General features: G+C 43.0%; 1 protein-coding gene across 1 annotated transcript; it reads right to left on the bottom strand.

Annotated features, from left to right (window-relative positions):
• Positions 1-5646: 5646 nt before the first annotated feature.
• On the bottom strand, positions 5647-7801 carry LOC106584658 (uncharacterized protein C11orf96). Its single transcript, XM_014170158.3, has one exon. The coding sequence runs from the start codon at positions 7446-7448 to the stop codon at positions 6975-6977; it is 474 nt and encodes a 157-aa protein (XP_014025633.1). The 5' UTR covers positions 7449-7801; the 3' UTR covers positions 5647-6974.
• Positions 7802-18284: the final 10483 nt, after the last annotated feature.

Here is an 18284-nt window from a genome sequence, read left to right as displayed (position 1 = left end):
CTGGTGGACCATTCTTGATACGCACAGGGAAACTGTTGAGCGTGAAAAAAGGCACCATGCCTTCAGAGGTACACAAATGATATCACACGGTACTGTTCAAATCAAATATTTTTTTGGGGAGTCACATACACATGGTTAGCAGATGTTAAAGTGGCTGGAGATTTGAGTCAGTATGTTCTGTACCTTTTTAGGGGTACATGTGCGGATAATCTTCTATAATGGTAGATTTTATGCCTGATATTTTTCAATATGAAAGGTGCAGTCATCACACTACGGTGAAGGTACATTTCTGTTTTCCACGGTACAAATGTATTTTCTTTAACATTGTCACCCTAAGTTACAATTATGAATTATTTTGGCACTTAAAATGAACTAATGGCTTTGTCACTGTGGTGATACACTATACAGGCAGATTTATACCATTAGCATTATCATATTTACCAGCATGCTCTACTGCAGTTTGATTTTCAGTGGTGATTTTAGCATGTAAATCTTGGTGGGGTAAGTCATATATATATATATATATATATATATATTTATGCATGCCAGCAAAGCCACTACACAACACAACACTAAACAACACATTAATTGCACTATATAGGTAACAATCGATGCCCACAAATTGTTAGGGCCTACATAAAGCTGTCCGGACAGCACCGTGGCGTGAATCCTTACCACCGCTACACCTGGCTATCAGCAGAGCCTTGTCTGGCAGCGAAACAGTTAATTCAGCCTCATTTACTACCTTTAAAAAAAACATAGCTGATATGGCTGACTTGCTTAAACAAATGTGGTTTCTAATTACAATTGAGATTTACAAACTATGGCATAATGGGACGATGAATACATTAATGTGCGAGCTAAGACGGACGTAGTTAATATAACTATTTGTTCAGCCCGTTTGAAATGTACAGCGACAGAATTCAGAACATGGGCTGTTCTTACAGTATTCTCCCTGTACACCAAATCAGAACCGTAGGATAAATTAAGGGGGCATATAAGCAGACAGTGAAAGCTTTTACAATATTAGATGATTACATTTCTCTAAAACAGGCTATAGGCTACATGTGCACCACCAAGTCAGAACAGTAGGCTAAGTGATGAGGGGGAAAGGGACTGACTTATTAGGGTCAGGCACATGGGCTACTAATAGCTTACTACACAACATACACTTAGTATTACTTTCTTAGCTACAGTATACATATCTCCCTGGCATTTTACATCATTTATGCAGCATCATACAATACATGTTTGGACTCACCTTATTGTGATGTGCTTACTTGAACAGGAAGGTGGCGTGGTGGTCCTTGTGGGCAAATTTTGTCATCAAACTTTGTCATCAAAGTCTGGCATTCTCTGGATTTATGGTGCTTTTAAGACTACTGGGAACTCTGAAAAAAACAAAGTTGAATCAGGACGTCAGTGATCTTCAGGTCGGAGCTCTAGAAAGAGGCCTGAGTTCCCTCTTAAAAAAGAGACCCTTAAACCCAGACTTGGACCACACACCCACTCCACTGAATAGCAGGCTAGTGATTGTTATGCAACGCTTGCAGTTAGCCACTCATTCCTTCCAAATCACTCATTGTTGAATTTGCGATTTCAACTTGTTGTGTAATGTTTATGTCCAATGGCCGATACGATTTATCTACATTGTCTTTTCATATGACACGGATTGAAAAGTAGATTGTTGACTTGATTCATGATGATGACTGCTTGTCTAGCTTGCTCGCTACGATTTTGAAAGTATGATGTGGACATTATCAGTCCAATCAAAGCTACGGTAGATATAACGTGATTTGACGTCATTTTATCTGTCGCCAATGACATTGAGCCTTCTCGGATGGGCATTTCTAATGCAACTCTATGGCAGCACCCAAGGGGCTTGAACTTTCGATCTCTCCTCGTAGATTTTGCAGTGACATAGTGTCCCCATGAGTGACAGAACACTGAGCCAATCATGGTGCAACTAGAGAATATTACCAACCCCTACGCTCCGTATCTTCCGCTGGCTGCCCCACCACCACAGAAAGCACTGAGCTGATCTGAAACACCTGTATCTTCCGCTGGCTGCCCCACCACCACAGAAAGCACTGAGCTGGGCTGAAACACCTGTATCTTCCGCTGGCTGCCCCACCACCACAGAAAGCACTGAGCTGGGCTGAAACACCTGTATCTTCCGCTGGCTGCCCCACCACCACAGAAAGCACTGAGCTGGGCTGAAACACCTGCATTTTGGAGCTCCCTTACTAAAAAAAACACAAAAGAGACCATGTTTGTATTAACTTTATTAGCTCAATTATTTTTTTTAACATTGTTTGCAAACAGTACAGTATGTGGCACGTATTCATTTTTTATTTATTTATTTTATTTCACCTTTATTTAACCAGGTTGGCTAGTTGATTTTTATTTTATTTAATTTCACCTTTATTTAACCAGGTAGGCCAGTTGAGAACAAGTTCTCATTTACAACTCTGACCTGGCCAAGATAACGCAAAGCAGTGCGACACAAACAACAGCACAGAGTTACACATGAAATAAACAAGCCTACAGTCAATAACACAATAGAAAAAAGAAAGTCTATATACTGTGTGTGCAAATGGAATGAGGAGGTAAGGCAATAAATAGGCCATGGTAGCAAGAAATTACAATTTAGCAAATTAACACTGGAGTGATAGATGTGTAGATGATGATGTGCAAGTAGAAACACTGGTGTGCAAAAGAGCAATATGGGGATGAGGTAGGTAGATTGGATGGGCTATTTACCGATGGGCTATGTACAGCTGCAGCGATCGGTTAGCTGCTCGGATAGCTTGATGTTTAAAGTTAGTGAGGTAAATATAAGTCTCCAGCTTCAGCGATTTTTGCAATTCGTTCCAGTCACTGGCAGCAGAGAACTGGAAGGAGAGGCGGCCAAAGGAGGTGTTGGCTCTGGGGATGACCTGTGAGATACCTGCTGGAGCGCGTGCTACGGGTGGGTGTTGTTATCGTGACCAGTGAGCTGAGATAAGGCGGAGCTTTACCTAGCATAGACTTATAGATGACTTGGAGCCAGTGGGTCTGGCGACGAATATGTAGCGAGGGCCAGCCGATTAGAGCATACAGGTCGCAGTGGTGGGTGGTATATGGGGCTTTGGTGACAAAACGGATGGCACTGTGATAGACTACATCCAGTTTGCTGAGTAGAGTGTTGGAGGCTATTTTGTAAATGACATCGCCGAAGTCGAGGATCGGTAGGATAGTCAGTTTTACAAGGGTATGTTTGGCGGCATGAGTGAAGGAGGCTTTGTTGCGAAATAGAAAGCCGATTCTAGATTTAATTTTGGATTGGAGATGTTTAATATGAGTCTGGAAGGAGAGTTCACAGTTTAATGCCCAAATAACATGCAAAACAGGCAACAGCTAAACATGTGGGGCTCCCCACCTGCCCTGAATGACGGGTTGCAATTTAACGTCTGTGTTTTTGCATGTACATTGATATTTTAGTATTTAGGCAAAAATATAAATTATTACAGTATTTAGGCTACCAACTGTTTTTCTAACAGCAATGTTCAGGTTAATTCCATTTTAATTCAGTCAATTCAGAGAAAGAAAAATCAATTCAAGAATTGAAAATCTGAACAGGAACATCAGATCGCAATCAGTTCACAATGTGTATTTCGATCGTCTACACATCTACAAACATGGGCACAATCAGGATGTGGGCACCATCAGGACAAAGGACACATGCTAGCACAAGGTATAAACGGGGCTAGAGATTCCTATCTCAATGAGACTCACCTTCGGACCATCCAAAATAATCATGACACAAGCAGGAGTTCTGCGAGAGCCTTGTCGTTTACTGCCTTCTTGGCACGACTCCTGTCCCCACCACCCTCTCTCCCTGAGACTCCATCTGATCTCGATCTGGAACTGACCTCTTTATGTAAGAGAACAGACTGTTACATAAGCAAATATCAGAACAACCGATGATTCCACAATGCTGCACGGAACAAAAATGTTTATTTTTATTTTTTATTAATTGGAACACAAACACATCAAATAAACAGTAGACCTAACTGTTCATGGAGACGACCTGGGGTGAGAGAAAATGTTAATTATACTCGTGTATTTCAATATCCGAGCGGCCAAAATGCATCAGCACAGTGAGGGCCACCATCTGTGAAACATTAACAAAGAGGGAAGTGAACATGTTGTTGTGCCGGAATGGTTCCTCCTGGCCAAAATGTCAGAGGCAGTTAGCATCAGGGTCATTGAAGCTGTGTTGTGTACCCAGACTGGGAGGGAGGTGTTGTGTACCCAGACTGGGAGGGAGGTGTTGTGTACCCAGACTGGGAGGGAGGTGTTGCCAACAGCCAAGTGTGGGGGAATGAAAATGAAAGATGCAGTTCATATTGCTGACGTTTTTTCGTACATCACATTTTCATCACTCTCTCTCCCATCTCCACGGCAACAGTATAAAAAATAGGTTGTGAGAGACGGAGGGCGAGAAATGGAGAGATGAACTAGAGTGGCCAATCTGTCACCACGACACGAGAAATGAGAAACACATCTCTCTTTCCTTCTCTCCTCTCTCTCCCCTGCTCCCTCCCTCCAGTCCTGTCCTCTGATCTGTGACGCAAATGTTTGTAGACTTGAATCAGCTTGTAAAATAATAATAACCTATTTGAGATATGACAACTAGTGAAGTGCATGGTAAACACAGTGACTAGTGTGTGTTTTTTTTTTTTTTTTTTTTTTTAGTGAATGACATTGGCCATTTTATGTGCATGCAGCTGTCATCACTCAGAGATGGCTGGAGGACAGGAAGTGGTTTGTGTTTGGACTGCTGGATCTGTTGACGTCGTGACACTAGCAGGGTCACCAAGCAGCGTCACAACCAATTCACACAACGTTGGTATGGATTGGAAAATAACATGCATGTGTATAGACGTGTCTGCACACATAATCACACACACACATGAATCAAGTGCACAAACACACACACACACACACACACACACACACACACACACACACACACACACACACACACACACACACACACACACACACACACACACACACACACACACACACACACACACACACACACACACACACAAACACAGTATTATCCCAAAATGTTGCTCTATTGTCATTTCCTTTCGTCGCTGCACCTGTACTACACACATCAACAAAGTCATCTAACTATTTCTCTTTCTGTAGTTACATTTGAAACAGGAGGCCTACTTTTTGTATATATGCGCCAACCATCAAGCAGGTGCATGACTAATACAGTTTAGCATTGTGTGCTCAGTAATGTACTGGTGAAATGGCCACTGATGAACCTGCTTGGCCTATCATTTGTCACTTGTCATTCAGCAACTGAGAGTCTTCTGGAGGTCTCCAAGGGACAGCTGAGGAGGTGCCCCCTCCCCTAAAAAAAAAAGAGAGGGATGTTCCCCAATGCTGGAAGGGAGGCCTAAGTGACAGAAATATTGTCCCAGAACTCATTGCATATCCTATCCTATAATGATATAATAGATTGATTAATATCATATCATAATATGAACCATTCAGCTAACGTTCAGGCCAAAATGTTATGTAAAGTATTAGCAACTAAAGTTCTATAGTGTTTGCATGTGACCAAAAGAGAAAACAACTGGATATATTTGCAAATATTTATTAAAGTACAACATAACAAATATAGATGTAAAACAAATGTATAAATGATATTTATCTTAGAAATCAAGAGTGACTTAAGAAGTCAAAAGAGGCAACGACAAAATAAAATGTATAGTTTTGGCGTGTTATAAACAAAATAAGAGAATACATATTTTCACGTCTGGAAAAGCATTTTTTGTTCCTATCTTCAAGATGAAGGATGAGAGGCGTTTGCTAGCTGTGGAGCTTCACACAGAAGTACGAGCTGTGCCAAAAGCGTTGCAAAGTATCTCCTAACTTTAGTTACCATTGAATCACTTTCAGTGGTCGGTCGATGCTTTCAGAGTTTAGTCAGTCAAATCTTGAATGAGCATTTTTGTTGTGGTCATGACTACACTTCAATCTCCTTGAAGCAGAATATAATAGGTACAAACAAAAAAACAAGGCTCCTGTCCTGAAGTCCTCGGCAGTAGAAAAGGAATCTATCTGAAGAGGTGTATTCAACACTGCGTCAAAGCTAATGTGCTAACCCTAGCTTCTCTGAGAAGCATTAGCAATATAATCCAGCCAGTGATATATATTACTAGGTAGAGTTCTTTACAAAAAATTATTCAAATGCATACCATAGCCACATACACTGAGTGTACAAAACATTAAGAACCCCCTCCCCCTTCCTTGCTCTCAGAACAGCCTCAATTAGTCAGGGCATGGTCTCTACTGACTTGCCTAGTAAATAAAGGATGGCCCATGTTGACTCCAATGCTTCCTACAGTTGTGTCAAGTTGGCTGGATGTCCTTTGGGTGGTAGACCATTCTTGATACACACGGGAAACTGTTGAGCGTGAAAATCCCAGCAGTGTTTCAGTTCTTGACACAAACCGGTGCGCCTGGCACCTACTACCATACCCCGTTCAATGGCCCTTCAATGTTTTGTCTTACCCTCTGAATGGCACACATACACAATCCATGTCTCAATTGTCTCAATGCTTAAAAATCCTTCTTTAACCTGTCTCCTCCCCTTCATCTACACTGATCGAAGTGGATTTAACAAGTGACATCAATAAGGGATCATAGTTTTCACCTGGATTCACCTGGTCAGTCTGTCATGGAAAGAGCAGGTGATCTTAATGTTTTGTATACTCAGTGTATATCGATATGCTAATATACAGTATATTTGTATGTAGAAACATATATTTTCAAGGAGAATGGCCTCTATATACACAGGAGCAGCTTGGAGATCAGTCGAGTTCAGTTCATTGGAGGGAAAAGGGGGCATGTGTCAGTGCCAGGAAGGCGGCGTACACGTTCTATTTCTCCTCAGGCTCCGCCCCTCACTGGGCCGTGTCAGAGTCACTGGAGTCCAGGCTTCGCTGTGGGGGTGTGGCCGTGCGGCGGCCGGTCGTCGGGCAGTAGAGCGCCTGCGTGCTCCAGCGAAGGTTCTCCAGGGACTGCAGGAAAGACCGGCGCGCCCTCTCCTCCTCCAGGGGCGAGGCGCCCTCCTCCTCCACCTCAGCGATCTCGGCGAAGGTGACGGGCTGGGTCTTGAAGCGGGCCTCACGGGGCCGACGGGGGCGGCTCTTGCCACGGGCGGGCCCCTTGGGGACGGGGAGCTGCTGGGGGAACTCCTCCATGGTCGAGGAGAGCAGGTGGGCAGGCAGCACGTGGTGGAAGCCCTGGTTCTCCAAGGGCGTCTGACGGACAACAGCCATGTGATGGAAGCCCTGGGTCTCCATGGGCATCGGACGAACAACAGCCATGTGGTGGAAGCCCTGGGTCTCCATGGGCATCGGACGAACAACAGCCATGTGTGGAGCACTGAGTGTGAAAGCACGTGTGAAAAGCAGTTGTTTTTTTCCCTTCCCAAAGTTCTCCTCTCTCTCTATTTGGTGCCTCCTCTTCTGTCAGAGGCTCTTTCGCTGATAGTGAAGCAAAGTTCTCTCACAAACACACCAAACTCTCATAGAATCTTCCGAAGTCGTGGATGATGAAACTCAGTGTCTGTACCAAAGAGCTGCTGTGTCAAGCCTTGGCTTCTGTTTCCAATTCTCCAGTATTTGAATCCTAGTAGAGCCCGTGTGAGTGGAGATCCAATATATCTGTCCACTCTGTTCTTCCTTCTTGGTTCTCTATAGCTCTGCTACTGACACAGACAGCTCCGGCAATGGCTTTTATAGCTCTGTCTCGCTACCCAGTCAACTTCACTGCCCCTCCCTCGTTCTCTCTCTGAGCCATCAACCCCCCCCCCCCCCCCCCCCCCCCCCCCTCTCTTAGTCACGGTTCCGGCTTCCATATCAGTCGCCCAGAGTCAGTCTCCCTAAATAAACAGAAACGTAGTGAGAGAGGAGCAAGGGAGAGAAGGGCGTCTGGTAGAGATGGGGAAGGGTGGAGAGAGGGAACGAATGTAAAGGGAAAGACTGAAACAAACAAAAAGATTTAGAGGGATCCTAGATGTGTATGGGTTAGATAATCCAAATGGTTGGGGGGGGGGGACCATATAGCTAGTCAGCTGTGCTTGCAGTGTACATATGCATGGTTACACGCAAAGGTACACATTAAGGTATGCAACATTATGCAACACACACACACACACACACACACACACACACACACACACACACACACACACACACACACACACACACACACACACACACACACACACACACACGGTCCCGTGTGGCTCAGTTGGTAGAGCATGGTGTTTGCAACACCAGGGTTGTGGGTTCGATTCCCATGGGGGACCAGTATGGAGAAATTTTTTTTATGAAATGTATGCATTCACTACTGTAAGTCGCTCTGGATAAGAGCGTCTGCTAAATGACGTAAATGTAAAAAATGTAAAAGGTATGCATTAAGGTATGCAATCCCCACATAAATACATACATGTAGGTACATACACATAGGGAAGCAAACGCAGAGAAACGATGAAGGACATGCAGGAGAATACCAAGGGGTTCAGAGCATTATGTGTAGGACCAGAGTGGCGCAGCCATCTAAGACACTGCATCTCAGTGCTAGGGGAGTCACTACAGACCCTGGTTTGATTCCAGGCTGTATCACAGCGGTCTAAGGCACTGCATCTCAGTGCTAGAAGACTCACTACAGACCCAGGCTGTATCACAGTGGTCTAAGGCACTGCATCTCAGTGCTAGAGGCATCACTACAGACCCAGGCTGTATCACAACCGGCCGTGATTGGGAGTCCCATAGGGCGGCGCACAATTGGCCCAGAGTCGTCCGGGGTAGGCCGTCATTGTAAATAAGAATTTCTTCTTAACTGACTTACCTCGTTAAATAAAAGGTTAAATAAATATAATTATCTATTTAGATCCTACACTCTTAGAAAGAAAATAATATTTGGCTGTCCCCGTAGGAGAACCATTTGAAGAATCCCTTTTGCTTCAAGGTACAAAAAAGGGTTCTGCGGTTCGAGGTAGAACCCCTTTGGGTTCCATGTAGAACCCTTTCCACTGAGGGTTCTACATGAAACTCGAAAGAGTTCTACCTGGAACCACAAAGGTGTGCATCAAATTACTTTTCTACAATTCTCTCTATGCTTTTACCATTGACTTCTTTAATGAAGACAATTCATAGAAAACCTATTTAAACAAAGATTGTAAAGACACACACACACACACACACACACACACACACACACACACACACACACACACACACACACACACACACACACAGGTTGTAAATACACCCTCCAGTCATCAGCTCTATTTTAACTCAGTATGAAGGTCATCCCCTCCAGCCATCAGCTCTATTTTAACTCAGTATGAAGGTCATCCCCTCCAGCCATCAGCTCTATTTTAACTCAGTATGAAGGTCATCCCCTCCAGTCATCAGCTCTATTTTAACTCAGTATGAAGGTCATCCCCTCCAGCCATCAGCTCTATTTTAACTCAGTATGAAGGTCATCCCCTCCAGCCATCAGCTCTATTTTAACTCAGTATGAAGGTCATCCCCTCCAGCCATCAGCTCTATTTTAACTCAGTATGAAGGGTCATCCCCTCCTCCAGTCATCAGCTCTATTTTAACTCAGTATGAAGGTCATCCCCTCCAGCCATCAGCTCTATTTTAACTCAGTATGAAGGTCATCCCCTCCAGTCACTAGTTGCCATTTAGGTGACCTCACGTTCATAAGACATTCTTGTTTGGTGGTAAGACCGTGTGTGTGTGTTTGCATTTGTGCATGTGTCTGTGTGTGTGTGTGTGTGTGTTTTTGTATGTGTACGTGTGTGTGTGTGTGTGTGTGTGTGTCGTGTGTGTGTGTGTGTGTGTGTGTGTGTGTGTGTGTGTGTGTGTGTGTGTGTGTGTGTGTGTGTGTGTGTGTGTGTGTGTGTGTGTGTGTGTGTGTGTGCAAATGCATATGATTTACTGGTTCTGTATCCACCCATGCTTCTTGACGAATGAGCAGTGTTGCACCGTGTTGGCCCAGAGACCTTTGTGGGGCAAAGAGTTGTTTTTCCTATTATGATCAGGCACTAAATGCTTCCACTGGGGTTTGGACCGGCGCTGTAAAGACCAGGAGAAGAACCAAGAGGACTTCTTTCTGCTCCATTCTATCTTAAACCCAGGTCTGGTTGAGTCGTCACGCAACTTCATCATTATCAACGAGGCGGACGGGCGGACGGACGGAAAACGAATGTCTGTAGTTTTAATTAATGGGTAGGCTTGCCTTTCACTTTCCACTGAATGTGTAAAGTGATGCCGGAGGGTCGGAGTACAGGGGTCTACGTGGGGAGTAGTGTTACACAGCTCAATAGAAGAGACAGTCGGAGCCGAAGGGGCTGCAGGGAAGGAAAGGATTGTTTTTCAGTCGTTATAGATCTCGTGAAGGCCAGAGGACAGAGGAGGCTCGTCAATCTGTGTATCATAGTAACAAGGACATATACACTGAGAGGACAAAACATTAGGAACACCTGCTCTTTCCATGACATAGACTGACCAGGTGAATCCAGGTGAAAGCTATGATCCCTTATTGATGTCACTTGTTAAATCCACTTCAATCAGTGTAGATGAAGGGGAGGAGACAGGTTAAAGATGGATTTTAAAACCTTGAAACAATTGAGACATGGATTGTGTATGTGTGCCATTCAGAGGGTGAATGGTCAAGACAAAACATTTAAGGGCCATTGAACGGGGTATGGTAGTAGGTGCCAGGCGCACCGGTTTGTGTCAAGAACTGGAACGCTGCTGGGATTTTCACGCTCAACAGTTTCCCGTGTGTATCAAGAATGGTCCACCACCCAAAGGACATTCAGCCAACTTTTAACACCTTGTCGAATCCACGCTCCGACGAATTGAGGCTGTTCTGAGGGCAAAAGGCGATACAACTCAATATTAGGAAGGTGTTCCTAATGTTTTGTACACTGGGTGTACGTACTGTGTTCATGCTCCCAAACCCAACCCAACCAAACCCAACGCGAGCTCACACTTTCACACGACACAGGTTCAGATGGACAATTCCATCCAGGCTACCTTCTGTGTGTGTTTGTGTGTTTGTGTGAGAGGGAAAAGTCATGACCAGCCAAGTCTGGTCCGTAAAGGTCAGAGGTGAAGGGAACACAGGCCACATTCCTGACCCAGCCTCTTTCCTCCCTCTACCCGCCATATTGACACCACCCGTCGCTGTGGTAACCGTGCAAATGTCAGGGCACTAAGAAGGGGAGGGGAATGTACCAGTGTGGGGCGTGGGGGGGGGGAGTGTATAACACCACAGTTGAGTACGGGAAAAAGAGTCCGAATAGCCGTACTAGCGTACTACATATTTAACCACATACTCAGCGTTTGATCAAGTAGGATTCACTCACCTTTTCTGACTCTAATAACCAGCTAAATTTATGCGCCGTATCAAAAGGAAGTCAACGCAATCGGAGTATTTCACATACTATAAAATGTTATTTTTTTTCGAAAACTTTTTAGTACGCTAGTCTGAGTATTTGCACACGGCCAGTGAGTGTGTGTGTATACAAGATATTTATGTGTACATACAGTGTGTTGTGTGTCCTCTATCTGGAGTGTATGCATATACAGGATGTGTGTATAATGTGCATGAAGCCCCACATCTTAATGTTTCCAATCTCCATATAGAAGGCCTGTTAAGAGGTAGGATGCTTTTCTTACCTTTATTCAACTATGCAAGTTAGTTAAGAACATATTCTTATTTACAATGACGGCCTACACCGGCCAAATCCTAACGACGCTGAGCCAATTGTGCGCCGCCCTATGGGACTCCCAATCATGGTTGTGATACAGCCTGGATTCAAACCAGGGTGTCTGTAGTGATGCTTCTAGCACTGAGATGCACTGCCTTAGACCGCTGCGCCACTCGGGAGCCTCGAACAGGAAGTAGAGGGGGTGTGAATAAATATAGCCCCTCTAGGCAGTTAGATATCCCTCAGAGATTAGACTCACCCTGGGAAATACCACACAACAAAATAAATGGTGTACATTTAACTCTGAAAGGGTTATATGTACACTATTTTCAGTGAACATATGAGTCCCAATGTACTGGTGTTTAAAATACACTTTTGAAAGTGTTAAAGATTTAACTCTTATTTTTGTATTGTCTTTTACCAGATCTAATGTGTTATATTCTCCTAAATTAATTTCACATTTCCACAAACATCAAAGTGTTTAGTTTCAAATGGTATCAACCTGCATTCAGAATGACTGTCAGGGTTAGGTAAATTGATAAGTAGACTACCTAAAAAACATTTAAACTGGAACAGCAACTAAATGACTGATTGGATTAGTTTAGAAAAAATTATGTTATTTATCTTCGTGTAGCATAAGATTAATCAGTCAATCAATGGACATGCAAAAACACAGATATGAAAAACAATCCCAAACAAATCAACCTGCAGTATAGCATGCTGGGAAATATGATAATAATGGGTATGGTTTTGATGGAACTGTTTTGCTCCCCAAAATGTAAAACAATAACTCTGGTTATTAACACCAACACTGGGGGTTATTTTACACCACTGAGTGTTAATTTCACTGTTACAGAGTGAATCTAATTCCTGAATCAACAGTAGAAATGTTACACTGGAAAATCAACGTTGGCCAATTTACTGCACATGATCAACAAGATTATTTATAGATAAGGGCTTCGTGCCGGGGAGACATTCCCACGCTGGGTCAACAACCTTCAGATAACGTTCTAATAACATACTCAGATGCACATTCTAAAAGCCAATTTATTCTTGATCTGTCATCTGCGGCTATGAATTCGCTTTTAGCCTCTGATCCTCTTAAAAGACTGTGACTCATTGGTAAAATAGGAATACATAAATCTAACATAAATCTGTTCATCATATATGCATAGTCACTTTAACGATATCTACATGTCTACATACTACCTCAATCAGCCTGACTAACCGGTGTCTGTATGTAGCCTCGCTACTTTTATAGCCTCGCTACTGTTATTTTTCACTGTCTTTTTACTGGTGTTTTTATTTCTTTACTTACCTATTGTTCACCTAATACCTTTTTTGCACTATTGGTTAGAGCCTGTAAGTAAGCATTTCACTGTAAGGTCTACACCTGTTGTATTCGGCACACGTGACAAATAAACTTTGATTTGATTTGAACATGATTTCTCTGTGGGTTGGCAAAACTCAGGTAAAAAAAACCTGCTTATTCCGAGAATCTTTTTCTCCTGGGAATTTTTTTAACTTTAACGGTATTTTGCAATACTATTTCACGAACATGAAATGTAAATTATATATTTATTTTTAAGTGACACCACATGATAACTACATTGCAATTTCTTACAGTCATGAACACACAGACAGAGACTGTGAGGTTGCCAAAATCTCATACAGGAAAGAGAATCATTCACATACCGAGAAGAGGACATTGCTAAATGGTGTGTGAACTGAACAGGCAATTGGGTCATTCCACGAAATGAGTGCCTTTTGTGTTCCTTTGATATTTTCAGTAGAAGTTGTGCACCAATGTTGAATTTTAAAAGCATGTTATTTAAAATGAAGTGTGCTTTAATATAGACCACATGGAGAATTCAATAAAATCTGAATAAAGGCTTGTTAAAGTTCCAAAATTCAGCATTTTGACACGGTCCGCCATCAACCCTGTGTCATTTTAACCCACTTAATCCCAACATTTCTCCAAGTTTCACCATCATTGTGAAGCCATAGTTATTTTTGTTGCTTTGACAAAGTTAATTTTGAAGTCTATTATTATGTGATTAATTTACCGTCATTTTCAGGTTTATCCTGTTAAGTGACCTAAACTCTCGTTTTAATATGCTGAAACTATTCCTTCCAAAATATTTATTTGGAAAGAAACATTGAACATCTAATAGTCAGTATTGATAGAATTAAAAGCAGCTGAGCTGGTTCCACTCTTCTTGGCCATTTTCTGGTGTTTTGTGGTGGGAAACTGAGTGGGTTGAACATGTTTTCTGTGAATTTTAACATGTGTGCTTTATGACCGAATGGTAAAATTAGTTTGAAATCAATTTTAGTTTGAAATCAAGTTACACTTCTCAAAAAGGCACCGAATTGGTGGACGACCCAATTAGTTCCCCCCAATTGACACCCAATGTCCAATCGACCCTTCCCCATAGGGCGGTGCACAATTGGCCCACCGTCGTCCGGTTTAGGGTTTGGCCGGGGTAGGCTGTCATTGTAAATAAGAATTTGTTCTTAACTGACTTGCCTAGTTAAATAAAGGTTAAAGGTTAAAATATTTCAAATAAACAACATGTCAACCCTGTTACTTTATTTGGCACTTACAATAGTACACTATTGTATCAACCAGTGAGTGCCCAGTGGTTGGTTCCCTAACCATCAACATGTTATTTTATAGATTAGAAAAGGAAATCGATAGAAAACGCCAAGTGGTAGACTAGGTGGGAATGTCCACCATACTGCTGCATACACCTTCCACCCAATTGATGTGGCATTAAGAAAGGGGCCCTGGGGTTTGGGATTGGTCCAGAGAGTGGGTCATACATTCTACTGGAAGTGTTAGGAAATGGTGGAGAGGAGGAGGAGGAGGAGAGGAGCAGTCCCATAAAGGTTGTAAAGGATTGTGGAGCCATACGGCACATGAGTAGGGAAGCCGTCTGTCTGAGAAACTGAGCATATCGGTCACCTCGTTCCCAGACAGCAGGCCTCTCAGTAAAACACAGTGACAGCCAAGTGTTGCAGCCAAGAAGACAAGAGCATGTCCACAGCACACACACAAACACACACACATGACCAAGTTCCCATCAGCCCATGAGTGCATATTGTAATGTTTTGTTTGGGGTGATTTAGAGGGGTTTGGTTAAATGCGGAAGACACATTTCCTTATTTTCTGAGTGCAGATAATACTCTGTCTCCTTTGTCATACACCAGAGATCATGCTTAATCCCTTAGGAGTGGATTACGTTTAACTATGGATTAAAAAATATTTTTCAATAGAGTTCACTTTTTAGTCCAGGCCTAGCTAGGCTTCATCTGTGTCCGGGAAACTGCCCCTTCAGCTTTAAATTATAATCTCCTAAATCAACCGAACCCCAGATCTCACTCTTTTCCTAGCCTAGCACTTTGTCCATTGATTTTTGCTGATCTTAAAAAACCTATAAACAATGTAGCGGGCGCTCCAAAACTATTGGTAACCTAAACTGAGCCATCGTCATATTGATCAGGGTAGGAAGGGACACGTTTCATGTTCAGTAGACACAAAACAGGAAACAAAGTGGAATTAGGAGTTATTGGCTACTATCAGTAGGTCTACTAGTCTAATTAGGGAACGCTTGTTTTTTGGGTTTTTTTTCCCTTTGCGAAATGTTTTCCTACAGTGTGCCATAATGAACACGACCCCGGAATACCTCTCAGCGGTGCTCTAAACAGCGTTTGCTCAAGCACAAACAGAACCGCGAGTTACATAACAAATACTTCTGTTACTTCATTAACTATACTGAGAAAGCCAATGAGTCGCTCAGTTGACAATAGCACTTTAGCTTAATCCCATTTTGACGCAAGGTTTCGAGGACCCTATTTTAGTAGCAAACATGAGCCTAATCAAGTGAGCTGTTTCTAATGAAAAGGTAGGCCTTGGTTCTGGGTTCTGAGATTACCTTGTGAGGGACATTTCTGTCAGCTACTGACTGCACAATACACTCCCCACTGCTGTAATAGCATTAACAGTGAAGACACTGGGCTGAGTCCAGAGGCTCCAGTGGCTATTGGCTAACCAAGGTTAAAGGGCTTCAGCAGAAACCGAAGAGAGGCAACACTGGTCTGATGTAACAAAAACACGACCACAAGGACCCGTTTCCAGCTCATAAAAACAGGTGTCGGGATCAGTGGCTAGAGCCTTGCGCACCGTGGCTAATGTGAGAATTCTCAACACGAAGCTACTGAACACATGCCAAATACCTTTCCTGACCAAGAGGAAATGTCAACAATAATAAGATAGGTCTGAAAAAGCCTGGGAGCTGAGTGTTCAGATTTAAGTGTTCAGAGATGAGAAATGAGATGTGTCCAGTTAGTCTTTGGTCTTGATTTCAGGTCTCGGCCGTTTAGGTCAGTTTCATGACCATTCGGAAGCATGACAGACTGTTCCCACTCCCAGATGTGTTTGTGTTGTATAGTCAACTCCTATGATGACTGTCGTTGTGACAACGACCATACAAGTTGAGCTACACAGCACAAACAGATATGGGGCCAAGGCTAAGAACATGAGGACTTTCAGTGTAGATGTTGCACCTGTATTAGTGTATTTACAGTAAGAATTGTACACGAGCACTTCACTTTCAAACTCAGTGCAGAGGCATTTCTCAGTCTGTTTGGACACAGAGTTCTACCTTCAACCAAATAGTCCCACCACAGTGTGGGATGGCCAGAGTTACCTTCACAAATTCACGGGCACACACACACACAGCCAGGGGCGGAAATCCCGGGGGGGACGGGGGGGGACACGACCCCCCCATCCTGGGAAAAATATGATTTGTCCCCCCCAATATATCACTGAAACATAACTATGTAATTTAAATAATATTAATAATACGCAATGAAAGCAATTGTGCTGATTATAGACACTTAATAGCGCGTTTTTAAGTTTCAAAAGATTGCGACCCCCCCACCCTTTGCCTCACAATGGTTTGATCCACTGCCAGTTCCTTAGCTTGCTAGGTAACAGAGAGGTCGTATCTACTGTAAGTTAGTGCTTCAAAGTCCCTGTGATAAGGTTAGCGATAAACTGAAATCCAAACTGAACTACACTCTCTTCTACCATTGTCTTAAATATATTTAATGGTCTCGTTGCAAAAGCTAAATGGTCGCAAGGGAACTTTTATTTATTTATTTTATTTCACCTTTATTTAACCCGGGTAGCAAAGATTATAGCAAACACCACTGAAACTGAATTGGTGCTCGCTAGCTTTGCAAATTCAGCTATTGTTGGAAGCCAGCCAATATGAAACAAACTATTAAAATTACAAAAGGTTGCAGCATATGTTGTGTAATTGGTGAACTCATACAGCTGTCAACTCTTGTCATTTTAATCCGTTTCACATTTGCTAGCTACCTTTTAGATCGAAGCCCAAATAGAATGATTGAAGATGATAGAAGCCCATCTCCTACTGTAAATAACCTACACACTGTGTGTGTAGCCAGCCAGCCAGCCAGGTAGAAAAATGGCAGAAAAATAAAAGACGGACATCAGAGTATTTTTCAATACACCAAAACGCATAGTAAGAACCCTAGTAGCCTAATATCTCAAAGACTAGTTGATAAAATGTTTATAAGAAAGAAATGAAATTCTAATGGAAATGTTTCACAATGATGTCATTAGGCAGAGCAGGCAACAGATGGCACACAGACAGCAGAGTTGGGGACAGATATGCAGGGACAGACTGGCAGAGACAGGGAGTCTCAGGTAAGTTTGTTGAGTCTTTGTTTGGCAACATTATGAAAGGTTCTCAATTTTTTTGACTTGTAAAATAGGAACATAATTGGAAAATGCCATGGATACCCCCACTCTCAACTTAAACTGGTGACTGAACTAAGATTTGTTAAAGGCAATGGTATTGCTGTTGTGATTAGTTGTGTAGTTTTGGGTACTGGTAGTTAGGAGTACGGCAAACACCTTATTTCTTTGGTTCCTCAATATACATTTACCATATTACAATGTAGGCTATGTGTTACAGCACTACTTTTGGTGTCCCCCTCAGGAATTGCTCTTGAGAAAATTTCATGTAATTGTCCCCTCCAAAGTTGATATCAGATTTTCGCCCCTGCACACAGTCCTGGTCAACAGAGGGGCTGAAACATGTTACACAATATCACTGTGCTCACTAGACAGACAGTCACACACACACACCCACAGACACACACACGCACACGCACACACACACTCACACACACACCTACCAATTATTCTTCATGGGATGTTAATTGCAAAGTGAAGTTGCCAAGGTGGCCCCCACAGAGCCCATCACACAGCGTGAGTCTCCATGCTTCCTGGGCATTTGTCCGACTGAAACACACAGAGAGCCCCAGTGCTACCTCTCCAACTCTCCTCTCCCCCACCCCCTCCTCTCCTTCTCTCCTCTCCTCTCCCCTCCCTTCCTCTCCTCTCCTCTCCCCCACCCCTCCTCTCCTCTCCTTCTCT

The sequence above is a fragment of the Salmo salar genome, chromosome 23, assembly GCF_965601325.2.
Source record: "Salmo salar chromosome 23, fSalSal1, whole genome shotgun sequence".
Taxonomy (NCBI): domain Eukaryota; kingdom Metazoa; phylum Chordata; class Actinopteri; order Salmoniformes; family Salmonidae; genus Salmo; species Salmo salar.
The sequence above is the reverse complement of the archived record's forward strand: the minus strand, read 5'-3'. Positions and strand labels throughout refer to the sequence as shown.